A 13,407-nucleotide genomic window follows, 5' to 3' on the forward strand; every position below is an offset into this window, starting at 1 on the left:
CATCCCCTCCTACAGGGAACACCTCAGGATGGGAACTTACCAATTCACTGTGCAGAATCCTAGAATGTAGTTTTACCAAAGGAACAAGGGATATGACTTCCCAATCATGTGGGCATATGGGGGAATCCTGAAGATGTATGCGGTCATTGGCTCTCCACCTGCTCCTTTGCCTTCCTCTCCAACTGGGATAGAGAGTGCCAAGTACAAGTTAGTGTTGCAATGAGCATGCAATTCAGCTGGAATTTCTTTTAAATCATGCTACTGTATGTCACCAACTGTGAGCAGAGGTGCTGGAACAATTTGTGTAGTGGGGGTGCTGAGAGCCATTGAACCAAACTGTAAACCCTTAGTTTATAAGATGGTGACCACTTCAAGCCAGGGAGTGTGGCAGCACCCCCAGTGCTCCTAGTTCCCAGCCTCTACGACAGTGAGTCTTTAAAGTGAACCATATCTGAGTTCAGGTTTCTTTCCAAGCATCTTGCACATCTCTAGGTCAAAGGTTCCACCAGATAGAGCCAAGAGCACTGTGGAGAGTAGCAGTGGTTTTCTCCTCAGGGAGCCTTCCCCAACTGGGTCCTTTCAGGAGTGTAAAGGAGTGGGATTCTGAAGAAGCCCTACTCTAAATGAAGAAGTAAACTATGAAGCAGGATGAGGGGAGCAGACCAATATGGTATTTTGATTGGTCTGACTCACTGTCATGACTGGGGAAAGGGGAAGAACTATGAAGGACGGAAACAACTGTTTTTTCCCCCCCATCTACAAAAAACTGGCTTCTGACAAAAACAAAACTTGTGGGGGAAGTGTTTGCTTCCTTAAAAAAAATAAAATAAAAATTATTTTTCATGGGAAACTAAAGCTGAAATATGTCTGATAACTGAAACATCTTGGGATTTGGCAGTTTGGGGCTGAACATTTTTCCATTTTCAGCTTTTGGGTGAAAACTCCAAATCTTCAACGGTAAGTGATGATGAAATCATTACATTTTGTTCTTATGGTTCATTTTTGTCAACATTTTTGGCAAGAAAATACAATTTCTGAGCAGCTCATTTCAATCCTTTCTAAAAGTGCTGTAAAAATCCATTCCTTACATTTAAATCTGAGTGAAATAGTTAAATTCTTATACAAGTCAGGGGATTAGGTCCACAGGCAAACATCTAGAGAAGCTCCTTTGAAATCACACAAGTTTCTCTGGATTTACACCAGCATAGCCAAAATCAAAATGTGTCTCTGGGAATATAACAACAATACTAAAACTAATCTTCTAAAGAAGAGATAACTAAGACCTCTTTCTGGGTTCAGCAATACAATCTGTTCCAGCTAAGGTACACTTTAAAGATGGATAACACCAGAAGCAATTTTTTGCTGTTGATTTATTCACACAGTATTGTAAGTCCCATGGGCAGATAGTAATTAGACATGCCCCCCTTATGGATAAATTTATTTGTCAAGAATAATATATTTAAATAAGGGCAATGCTTCCGTGTTATCAGTCTCTGCAAACTTTAGCCCTATCACATTACTATTAATAAGTTTCAGTCCCCATCATCAGTAGATTCACTAGGCCAGAATTCTAGAATATAGCATGAAAAAATATGTATTCACTGGTTTGCCTGATTTGCACATGCAGTGTTTGCAATGTGCATGCAGTTGTGCCAGTTTCAGAAAAACCACACGTAACTGCTCACATACAATAGTGTGCAACAAATGTGAAAATTATATATTCATTTGCTGTGACATTACAACATGATGTAATTTAGATTTTTAAAAATTTTTACTATATTATTTTATTTACTTTAACATTAATTATAAATGCAATTATTAACATGCATGGGTCTATTAGCATTGTACCGGCTTCATAATGTGAATTGATATAATTCACTTTAAAGGAGGAATAGTGAAACTGACTGTATACAAATTACTGACAAATGCGCCAAAACAAATAAATTGGTAAAATGGAATAAAGATCATTTTCTTGTAATCTTAGTTGTAGTAACTACAGTACATAAAAAAAAAATCAGACTGTGATTTTAATTAGACGATGCATCTAATACAGAATGAAAAATATACATTTTTATTTTGTTTCTCTCTATATATTCAAGTGTCTTTAAGGACCTGAAAAAAGGCTCACAAAAATCAAGCACATTTAGCACAAATGACAAGTTTTTCTTACAGAGGCTGAGATTCCAAAACTGCATTGACACTGGCAAAATTGATGCCCTTAATTTTTCATTGTCGGAATCTGAAATGCAGAAAAGACTCAGATGTTTGTCAGCTAAGCCTGCACTACGCTAGGCTAAATGAAATGGTGGCAAAATGCTTGAGTCTTGCCTTCACTAGATCTTCCACTGTTGCAACTACTGGTGTAGCTGCACTGGGAGTGAATTACTCAGTGCAAGCAAGGACTCACAGTCTGTTCTATTTGTAAGGCTATTGATTTCAGTGGCAGATAAGAGCATGCTGATAGGGCAGGATGACAGGGTAGACTCCACCATGCAGATCTAGGGGAACAATTTTGCACCAAGGTTCAAACATCACCCATAATTCTATTGCTCTTGAGTAACCAATCTGTGGCCACCTAGCACTTCATGGGCCAAATCCATATTTGATCAAAAAACACCCCACAAACAACAAATCTCCGGTGGAAGTTTACCTACATAAAGGCTAAGTAAACACTCAGGATTTGGGTCAGTGGACATTTTACTTGGGCAAAATCTATGCAGGAACTTGGGAATTTGGCCTCCCAGATTCTTGCTATATTACACAGCATGGCCACTTACAAGTTCACAGCACCAGTGGGGATATAACTTAAACCCTCCTGCTCCAAAGCACAAGCCCCCTACCTAGCTAAAGGAGAATATGGATCAGTTATTTCTGATTCCGTCTGACAGAGAACAGTGGTATACCTACTACCCAACATATTACAGAACCCAGGTATTTTCTGGATCTCCAAATAGTAGGTGACCCTACACAGATCCCAATTCTACACTGAGTTTTGGATTGGCAGACTTCTGCATCCCACTCCACAGAGGGCAACTGGAATTCACTCACACTTCTCATTAAAGGATTGTTCATATACACATCACATAAAGTAAGTGCAGCAACACTTAAGAACAGAGTAAACCAGATGCAGAGTGTCCACCTTATTTCTTTATTGCCATGCTTTTTGTGAGTTAAGGCTGATAATTAATATTGTTTGACCATTCTTTGTGGATGGATTAATTAGTGTAATGCCAGATTCATTTTCACACTGCTGAATGTATGTTAAAAGCAAAGACATATCATATACTGCCTGAAGGGATCTGTAAAATACACAGTAATAACTAGGAAACAGAGGGCTACCGCTCACCCTTTTGTCCATGGCTGTATACTGATAAATGGGTTTAACACTGAGATCGGAGTTACACAAACACTCACTTGATATGGCTTCTTTCCAACTATAAAAATACTTCTAATATATACCCCAAATAGCCCACCTCTGAAGAAAATGGTGGGGAAATGCTGCTGAATTTCAAGTTGCAAAGAAGAACCATCTAAAATTCCACATATTACATTTTATGAACAACTGCCACAAAAATCCTGCTCTCTGGAATCAATTTTTATTTTACAGTAGGGGTTGTTTCACATCCTCCAACACAGGGCTCAAGACATCCTCCGACAAGGATCAATCCTATAGGTCCATCTCACATACACACATGTACACCTGCCTGACTTCAATGAGAGTTCCATGCATAGAATGCCTGCAAAATCTGTCCCCTAACCCTAAGGACCTCACTATTTCCCAGTCCTCACACAAAACGCCAGTTTAGATACTGCAATTTGGCTACAATCTTTCTGGTGAAATACTAGACAGGGCACACCGTCAGATTTGTCAGTGTTACTCCATAATCTGCAGGAGTGGTATCTATTTAGCAACACCAACCATCCTGCAACCTGGGGCTGAGTACGTTCTGCACACATCACCCATTGTTCTTGTTAGCCCAGTAAGCAAGTGACCAGAAACACGACCCAAAAGCTCAGGGATTTTTCACACCCCTGAGCCAGCAAGTTAGAGCACTATACAATGTAAGTGTAGCCAAGCTGTCAGTAACACCAAGGTCTTGCTGTTTTACATTTGTATATCCACTTTGTAATTTCCATCTCATTTGCTCAGTATACTTGTCAAACTGAACAGAATGATCCATACCTTCTAAAAGGGTCAAACTCACACATGGGGGGTGTGTGTGTGTCTTTTTTGAGTGCTTTAGACATTGTAATCAAAGCCAGAGAGGAATGAAAAGTAATCTTTGATTCTAGAATTATTTTTGTTGGTGATTCTAAATGAGGGAGGCATGCAATGTGAAGAGGATACAGCTTGATTCTGTTGAAGCAAGTCATCCTCTAAGGCCTGAGAAAAGCAGAAAACTAGCTTTCACTACAGCACCAAGTGAACCTAACCTGCTTCTGTAACATCCACGTCAAGTCCTGTGTGTAACTCCAATGAAGTAGTCTTACCACTTCCCAGGGAAGCTTTATGAAAACAGCCTTTCAAAGCCAATAATGGGGGAGCAGGGACATACTGTAAAAGTAACAAAGTTCTTCCAAGGATCTGTTGGTTTCAGATAGATGATGTGCTACAACAATTCAAATTAATTCTATGAAAATCGGTCGGACCTGATCACAACTTGATATAATTGTGACCTCTACAATATGTGTTTAACTACTGATAACACTGGTACAGATACCAGGGATGAGGCAAGATGGAGGTACCCTAATCACCCAGCTCCTCAACGTAATCTGATTCTCTAGGTTTATGAAAAGGAAAATTGGAATTATGGGGTTTGGAAAGAGAGACCATTCCAATTATATACTTGATACACTGCTCACCATGTAGTCAAATCCTGAGCTTACTAAAATCAGTGACTTCAGCCCTTATACTTGATCTCACTTAAAACCACTCTCTTTTTGGATAAATAAACTTGGTTTTTTTTTTAAATCACAAATCAGACACAGCACTGGGTTGATTTAAAGTGATTTAAAGTAACTCCGGGTAAAGCAACAAGTTGCCGTTTTTTTCACTCTTTAAAGGAGCAATGGATCTTATTTCTCCTCTGACTGTTCCAGGAGAGGGCTCAACAATTCAGGGTAGATAGTTTTGGGGAAAATCAGCACTGGGGTGGGAGTCACTTGGCTAGTAGTAACCAAGGCTGGTGTAGACCGGAGTGTGACTGTGGTGTAACAAGCAGGCTGAGTTGGAGTCTGAGTTTCTGAACCAAGGTTGCTCAACACAAAGTCACTCAGTGCATGCTTATATCCTGGCTGGGAGCATCCAGACAGGGAGGACCAGCAGCAGAGCATTTTAAGGCATTCAGGGCTACAGGACAAGTGGTGACATAACCTCTCACTGAACTGAATTGCACCCCAGACTCTGACAGGTATATCTTACTAGTTCATGCCAGATGATGCCGAGCACAGCCACTATCCTGTCCTGGACTGAACATACACAGTTCATCAGAAAAGCAATTCTTGAATCCAACTTCAAAATGCAAAATCTGGCTTAGTAACTCAATTCACTAACACTAGATCTAAAAGGATGTGCAACATCAGAACAACCACCACTGACGCAATCCAAGCTCCCTCTCCTGGCCTTTGTGAATAGTGCATATCGGAGCAAAACAAGATAGTTGTGTACCTCTTTCCAAAAGCTACCAGCCAGACACACATATCTGGACAAACATTTCAAAATTATTGCATATATTCTGAAGCAGGGAACACCCAAGACAGAAGTTGGATAAAACGCATCATTACACAATACCTCTTTATTTCCTTTGTCAATCCCTCACTGTCTTGAACAAGCGATTCTACATCATTAGCTGGTGTAGGAGCCAAGGATGCATCCTCAGGAACATATGTAACAGGGTTCTCAACTTCTTTGCAGCTACCAGGCTGGGAAGTGCTGCAAAACAATTCAATTATTATAAATAACAACCTCTGCAAAATGTAATCAATGCCAAGAAGTTTTCAACAACATTTGCAAATTACCCTTGAGACGCTAGCTTACTGTCAGACTGATTTGTTACGAGTCTGCCATGTTTTCTTTTCCCACATATAGAGCCCAGAATAAATAAATAGCTAATAGCTACTATCTATCTACTTGGCAGTTCACTGTGTAGTGTCTTTATGCAATGATCTCAAATCACTTTGCAAACCATAATTAAGCCCCACAACACCCCCAAGAGGTTGAGAGCTTAGCAGTTTGTCATTTCCAATCCTAAAAAACAATAGTAAAGTTTTCTTTCTTGAAACATTCAATATGCTGAAGAACTAAATGAATTCTCACTATAAAAACATTAGGGTTAGAGATCTGCGGTATTGTTTTAATACCGAGCAACTGCCACCATATTGCTAAGTCTCACAGTGCTGAGTTTAGAATACATATGAGATTTCAGTTCATGAATTTCAGAATAGGTAAAATACATTTTTTAAAAAGCCAACAGGGGTGTTTCAAGGATGAGGGTGATGGCACGAAAGTCATTTTGGTAACGGAGTGGCCCTCTCCTGACTATATCAAGAAATATACTGGTGATAAGTTACAGCTGCAGTTTTGTCAGGGTGTCTTTTGTTTTAAATGATGAGCCACAGGACAGTGAAAAGGACAAAGGACCTTTAAGAACAGCAGAAACAGGCATGACGCCAGACACAAAACATCACTGGTTGTCTTTATTCCATTTTCGAGCAATCAGAACAGGAATGTGGTGGTACAACAGTGAACACCTTTGAATATAAGTGTTGCGATAATGGAGACAAACTTTGTCCAGCCGTCCAAATTTTTCAAAATGGTCTCTTTTTTTTAAATCTACGGTGGGGAGGAAGGTAGCCTGGCATTTAAACCATGAAAGAATGAAGTTTTCAATTAGGATATCTTCAAATACTTGGTCCAATACGTAATGCCTCCAGAAAGGGGGGGGAAGAATAGCTCAGTGGTTTGAGCATTGGCCTGCTAAACCCAGGGTTGTGAGTTCAATCCTTGAGGGGGCCATTTAGGGATCTGGGGCAAAAATTGGGGATTGGTCCTGCTTTGAGCTGGGGGTTGGACTAGATGACCTCCTGAGGTCCCTTCCAACCCTGATATTCTATGATTCTATGAAATAGGCTTTCACCCACTGCATAGTCAACACATGCATTTGCACCCACAAGGAATGGATGCAAAGGTGACTGGAATGCTGATAGGTAGCCCTCTGTGGATACAAAATTTGTATCCGCATCTGATGCTCAAACAAGGTCCGTGGCTATCTGCGTCCCTGGATATAAAATGTGTATCTGCAGATTTGCAGGGCTCTTGATATACAATTTGGATCCACATCCATCTGTGATCCACAAACATGATCTGCAGAGATCTGCATCTACGGATGCAGACACCCACAGATATAAAGCAGATATCCAGAGATTTGCAGGGCTCTACTGATATGTGGGAGACAGCCTTCCTCCTCAACTAGAACAACTTCCACGAAACACTACCTGGCAACAGATGTCCCAACTTTGCAACTTACAAAACTCAGGAAGGGACGAGCAGTGCATGTGCAAAACCCGCACAGCAGGTTCTGTTAACAAGAGAGAAGACCACGATTTGGCAGACAAATGCAGTGTCATAAAAACAAAACCATTAACCAAATGCAAAAATTAAAAAGAATGCGTCAGGCTTTATAAAATGAACAGCAATACAACCAGCCAGAACATGCTGTTGTAACATAAATAAAAATCCCCTGCCCTCTTTGCTCATAGACTTCCTTTCTGCTCCATGCTGTGCTGTCCACTGAATGCATCCGATGAAGTGAGCTGTAGCTCACAAAAGTTTATGCTCAAATAAATTTGTTCGTCTCTAAGGTGCCACAAGTCCTCCTTTTCTTTTTGCGAATACAGGCTAACACGGCTGCTACTGTGAAACCTAACCCATCCTGTGTCTCCAGAACAGGCTCCCTGCCATCTGTTAATAATTTTAACCATTTAGTAACTACACTGTTTCTGCCTTTGTCTGCAAATGATTATTCTAATGCAGAAACACTAAACTCCAAAAGATTTTTTTTTAAGTAATTATGGTTCTTGTAAGAAAACACCCAGTGTAAGAACAAATATTGGTACAGATCAAACCAAACCAGGATATTAAGTGACAGAAACCAGGTAAAAAGCCATGGGCAACAACACAGATCATTTCACACTATTCTCTTTAGGTAAGCAGAGCATGCTTTTGTGGCTTACAGGACTCTCTAGTCTCCTGTCATGCGTGCATGTGTGTATATGTATTAAAAGTGGCAAGATCTGCGGTCACTTTGATCTCTTCTGGGAGTAAGTTTCACATTTTGAAAGAAACAAGCTATTTCCTTTTTCATTTACTATTTTCCCCTTAGCTAAAAATTGCCTTTGTCCTTATATAGTAATAATGTCAAATATATACAGCAGTCGGTATGACTATATAGGGTTGCACCAAAACTAGAGGAAAATACTAAAAGCAAAAAATAAACTGCCAAAAATAAGTGACCATCGAACATCTGTTAGGAGTGTAAACAGAGCATCACAAAAGGAAACAAATGCACAAGGAGGCTAGTCAAGACAGGAACACACCAAATATAGATACAATTTATGAGGTGTTTTTTATTACATGTATACCCTCCAAAATACTGCAAGAATATTCTGAAATAAAGGCACACCAGTGAACTGCTTACAACACTACTCTCTCTCTCTCTTTCACACACACACACACACTTACTTTTTGATTCTCTCCCACCAACATTCCTTTAAATCTGCACATAAAAGAGAAACTTTTACCATAGAAACATATTTTGTCTACTGTCATTTCTAATGTGTTTCAAAATTAAACTAGCCGGCAAAACTGATTTTATAATAGGGATGGTTTACTTTGTATGGGCTATGACATAAGCCATGATTATAAAAACAATTTTCAAACACTTCACATTTAGAGAGCACTTTGCAGTTTTCAAAATATTATATAAAACATGGCTAAATTCCCACAATGACCATCTGGGGCTGGTAACTATATTGGGCTCAGTTCATTGGTTGTGTAAATGATGCCAGAGTGATTTCGATACAGACAAAATAATCACTCGGGGCGTGGACGTGGGATGAAGTGCTGCTAACATGGGTGTGCAATTCACTGCTTGTGTGACTGGTTGAACCACCCATAGTTGGGTTCGGGCCAGAGGGAATGTGGTGTGTGCAGAGTGAGACCTGTCTGCCATTACTAGCTGTTCAACTCATGCAGCAATGATGTCAGGGTGACTGAACTCAGGGTATGGCTACATTGCGGCTGTGGCGAGCCTCCCAGCCTGGGTATACAGACTTGTGCTACCTCCACTCAAATTACCAAGCTAAATACAACACTGTGGACATTGTGGCATGGGCAGTGGCTCGGGTGAGCCATGGGAGCTTGGACCCCAGGAGTTGGGCAGTCCTGGACTCCGGTGGCTAGCCTGAGGGGCCACTCGTGCTGCAACATTCACCCTGCTGTATTTAGCAAGCTAACTTGAGTGAAGCTGGAGCTAGTGAGAGTCTGCCTACCCGAGGGGGCTGGATGGCTCACTCCCAGCTGCAGTACAGACATACCTTCAGCATCTAAAGCAAAGCAGGTTCCCTCAACCTTCCAGATTGACTATGGTGCAACTCTGACTTTCAGGCAGTATCTGCACCAGTTCACATCCCCAAATTTGCAGTGCCTACGTTAGAACTCAACAGTCATTACTGAAACAGGATTCAGTATAAAACTGTTTTATTCTCAAAGCAAATTGGCAGCATACCCACTATGCCTAGCTAAGACATCACCAGAGACACCAGCTGGCCACTGTAGCACCCAGAGCTTTTTAAACTCCTGCCTCCACAATCATTAACCTACTGAGCTGAGCACGTCAGAAATCAAACATTTTTCAAACTCAGGGTTTTTTGTAAAAAAAAAAAATTAATTTTGAACAAAACTTCCTGACTGTCTCTATTGCTAGATTCCCCTGTTCCTGCAGAGCTTGCAGTGAGGAACAATCCCCAAGAGGCCTTTGCTGTGCGGGCATATGATGCAGTTAGGCCACACTCACTTCCCTATATAACAGTGCTGCCCTTAGTATATTTTAATACCACCACCACAGATGAACGTCACTCACATTTCATGCCCTCGCGGATGCCTGATTCCCATGCAGAGTGAGTTTCCACACTAGGAACTCAATTTGACACAACATCCCTGACTAACATCCCTATTTTGCAGATGAGAAGACTGAGGTAGAGAGATTAATTGATCTTTTCTGAGGCCTCACAGCGAGTCATCGGCTGGCTTAGAGCAACCGATTTCCTAGCTCCCATAGCTGAGCTCCATAATTTCACTTGCCTTTTAATATTTTTAAATACTTACTGTGGATTTTGTATCCATTCTTCTCCCCTTGCTCATCTTGAGCAACTGAGCTGGGTGCTGGGAAACACCATGGGAGAAGGAACTTTCCTTCTCAAGCTGTGAAGCAACAGTGATGCAGGTCTGCAGTTGCCACACCAATTTAATGGCTAGGGCAGAAGCTCTCTTTAGTAGGTAGAAAAGCCTAGAGGATCTTCATAGAATCAAATCCCTTGGTCTGTCTCTCTGGGCTCTGTACCATACAGGGGATATCCCTGGCCTCCCCAGCCCTCTCCAAATTCTTTCCTTCCCTATGCACAGTGGCACTGTTGCTACAAAGACCTTTTGCACTTTCACAGTGGGGGGAAGGTTTGCCCTTGAATTAGTAAATACAGCCAAACTATTTTCTCATGCAGCATGTTTACTCATGTTTTCTCATGCAGTATGTGGACTGGGCGGGGGAAGGAGGGCTGTTTTATGTCTGAAATGGAAATGGCTTGGCAGAACAGTTGGTGAACTCATTACCTATTTAGTGTTAAGACACTACTCTATGGATCTGGTAAATAAAACCCACTTATATGGACCAGACCATGTGGTGCTCTCTCTGATCAATGTTATCACTGGAGGAGGGTGGGGGCGAAAGCTGCCCTCAAGGGCAAAAACAAAGATATAATTTCTTGACTGGACAGATGGAGGGACAGTATCTGATCTCATATTACACACTGCCATCTGGAAGACATTAAGCACAAACTGACCCCTCCTTTATATGCTTCATTATTTTTCCTGTCAAAGTGCAGTCTATCTGAATTCTAAGACATCCCTTATGGGTACACATACACATGGAAGCAAAAGCAACTATATATAAGTAACCCCAAAAGGTGCTTTGCATTTGCTTTTATTGCCGCTGAAGTGGAATAGCATTGAGCCATCTGTGTTGCAATGCACTACGTTTTGATCAGAATAATGAGGGATAGGAGGCAGACACTGTGCGTATGTGCACTGAAAAAACTTTTCAAAGTAATATCAAAAAGCAACTGTGGAATAATTCTATACAAAATGCTGTAAAAGCAACAGCAGTAAGTGGCTATGCTAGGCTAAATAAACAAGCATGTATTATGCATAACAGAGGGTGTGGGAAGGTGAGACACCACTAAATGATAAATGTAACAAACATTTTGCTCCATTGTTTTAAACGTCCTCCTTGGTCAAGAGGCACCTGATTCTGATCTTATTTATACCAGTTTTAAATCCAGAGTAATCCTGTTAACTTTAATGATATTGCTTGCTTATACCGGTGTAAGATTTTTACTCTTGTTAGGAGATCTGCCTTGCTTTTGTTTGTTTGGAATGGGAGCTTAAAAAGTGAGCTCTAGCCACACTGAGCTTGAATACTCTTCTTCCAGGTGTACAGGTGACATTCAGAGAAGTTATAGCAGATCTATCACCATGACACTGCAAAGTGCCCAGGCAAGACAAATTCATTGTTAGCAAATAGCAGGGAATGAAAGTTGCCAAGAATAACAGGCAACCAGGTACGAAGAAGATAATTTGGCTTTGATTTCTAAATTCATCTTTGTTCTTATTTTCTCTTCTTATTAATCAATCTCAACAAGAACCAACCTGTGCAGTGATTTCTTAAGAACACTGAGTTTATTAAAGTTCTCTGGTTACAGGTTCACTGTAATTGCTCAGTGTATTACTCACCTGCCTTTTAATGCACTTTGACAAATGGACTGAAGGGATTTCTAGTTTCATTCTAAATACTTCTATCCCCAATTGCTATTTTGTTACCTCCTGCAACCATGTGTGGTGAATCACTGCTGATATCCTTGCACCTTCCACAGTGACATTATATGGAGATCAAGTCTAGCCCAATTTAAACTGATCCCTACACACTGTACTCCTCAGCAGAAAATTTGCACAGCTACCCAGCATAGATTGGGGCAATCACAAATAATTATAGTATTAAGAAATAATACTCTTATTAAATAATGTTAACCATGAAAAAGTCTGTGGCAGTAACTTCTGGGAAAAAATGAGAAAAATCAATCTAACATCAAAAAATGGTTTCCCACCCCACCCCTCCACGTCAAAATCTTATTAAACTATTTGACACAGTTAACCTTAAACTTGTTTCAGAGTAGCAGCCGTGTTAGTCTGTATTCGCAAAAAGAAAAGGAGTACTAGTGGCACCTTAGAGACTAACCAATTTATTTGAGCATGAGCTTTCGTGAGCTACAAACTTAGCGTTCATCCACTGCTAAAGGGTTCCCCCCAGCCTAAGTGGGGGATCCACAGGACCTGGAAGCCAAGTGATTTCAGGGGACAACTAATAAAATAACAGGAACAGGAGTGCGGACAAAGTGTCAAACAAAGGGAACCTGACGGGGACACTGAGCAGAGAACTCCGGACAGCGTCCACTACTCCTCGAAGGCATCAAGGGAGTCAGAGGACGCCACCCAGAGGAACTCTTCCCGGATGCGTGAATGGACAGAGGATCGGAAATAGGCCCCACAGTCACAGGAGTCTCCATTGGCCAACCTCCTCTCCCTGGTTTTATAGATGGCCAGTTTAGCCAGGGCCAGGAGGAAGTTGACCAGGAGGTCCCGTGGCTTTGTGGGGCCATGGATAGGGAGCGCGTAGATAAGTAGGTGAGGGGAAAAGTGTAGCCAGAAACTTAACTAAATATCTGTGAGGCGCCAGAATAGGGGCTTCAACTTGGTGCACTCCAAATAAACGTGCGCCAGGGTCTCTCTTGTGCCGCAGAAGGGGCAGGTGTCCGAGACAGGGGTACACCAAATACACGCCCGTACTCACGGCCCTGTGAAGGAGCTGCCAACTGATATCCCCAGCGGGCCTCAGGAGCAGGGTGGAGTATAGGCTGGCCCACGGAGTTCCTCACCCTCTAAAGATGGCAGGAGGTCCCGCCACTTTGTGTCGGGGCAGAACGCGAGGTTGAGGACGTGAAGGGTGTGGAGCACGAGCATGTATAGATGTTTCCTTGGCACAGTCTGGAAACGAACCGGCTGCAAGTTGTGCAGCCGGC

The 13,407-nt window shown here is 41.5% G+C and overlaps 1 protein-coding gene across 8 annotated transcripts in view; it reads right to left on the reverse strand.

The window, feature by feature from the left end:
• Nucleotides 1–13,407, reverse strand: part of LOC140914982 (transforming acidic coiled-coil-containing protein 2-like) — a 144,802-nt gene that overhangs the window by 99,521 nt on the left and 31,874 nt on the right. For all 8 annotated transcript variants that reach the window (XM_073354171.1, XM_073354175.1, XM_073354174.1 and 5 more), the window contains exon 4: nucleotides 5,792–5,932. In XM_073354171.1, coding sequence (XP_073210272.1) covers nucleotides 5,792–5,932 — 141 coding nt within the window. The remainder of the gene's footprint in view (nucleotides 1–5,791; nucleotides 5,933–13,407) is intronic.

Source organism: Lepidochelys kempii, chromosome 7 (genome assembly GCF_965140265.1).
Source record: "Lepidochelys kempii isolate rLepKem1 chromosome 7, rLepKem1.hap2, whole genome shotgun sequence".
NCBI classification, from domain to species: Eukaryota; Metazoa; Chordata; order Testudines; family Cheloniidae; genus Lepidochelys; species Lepidochelys kempii.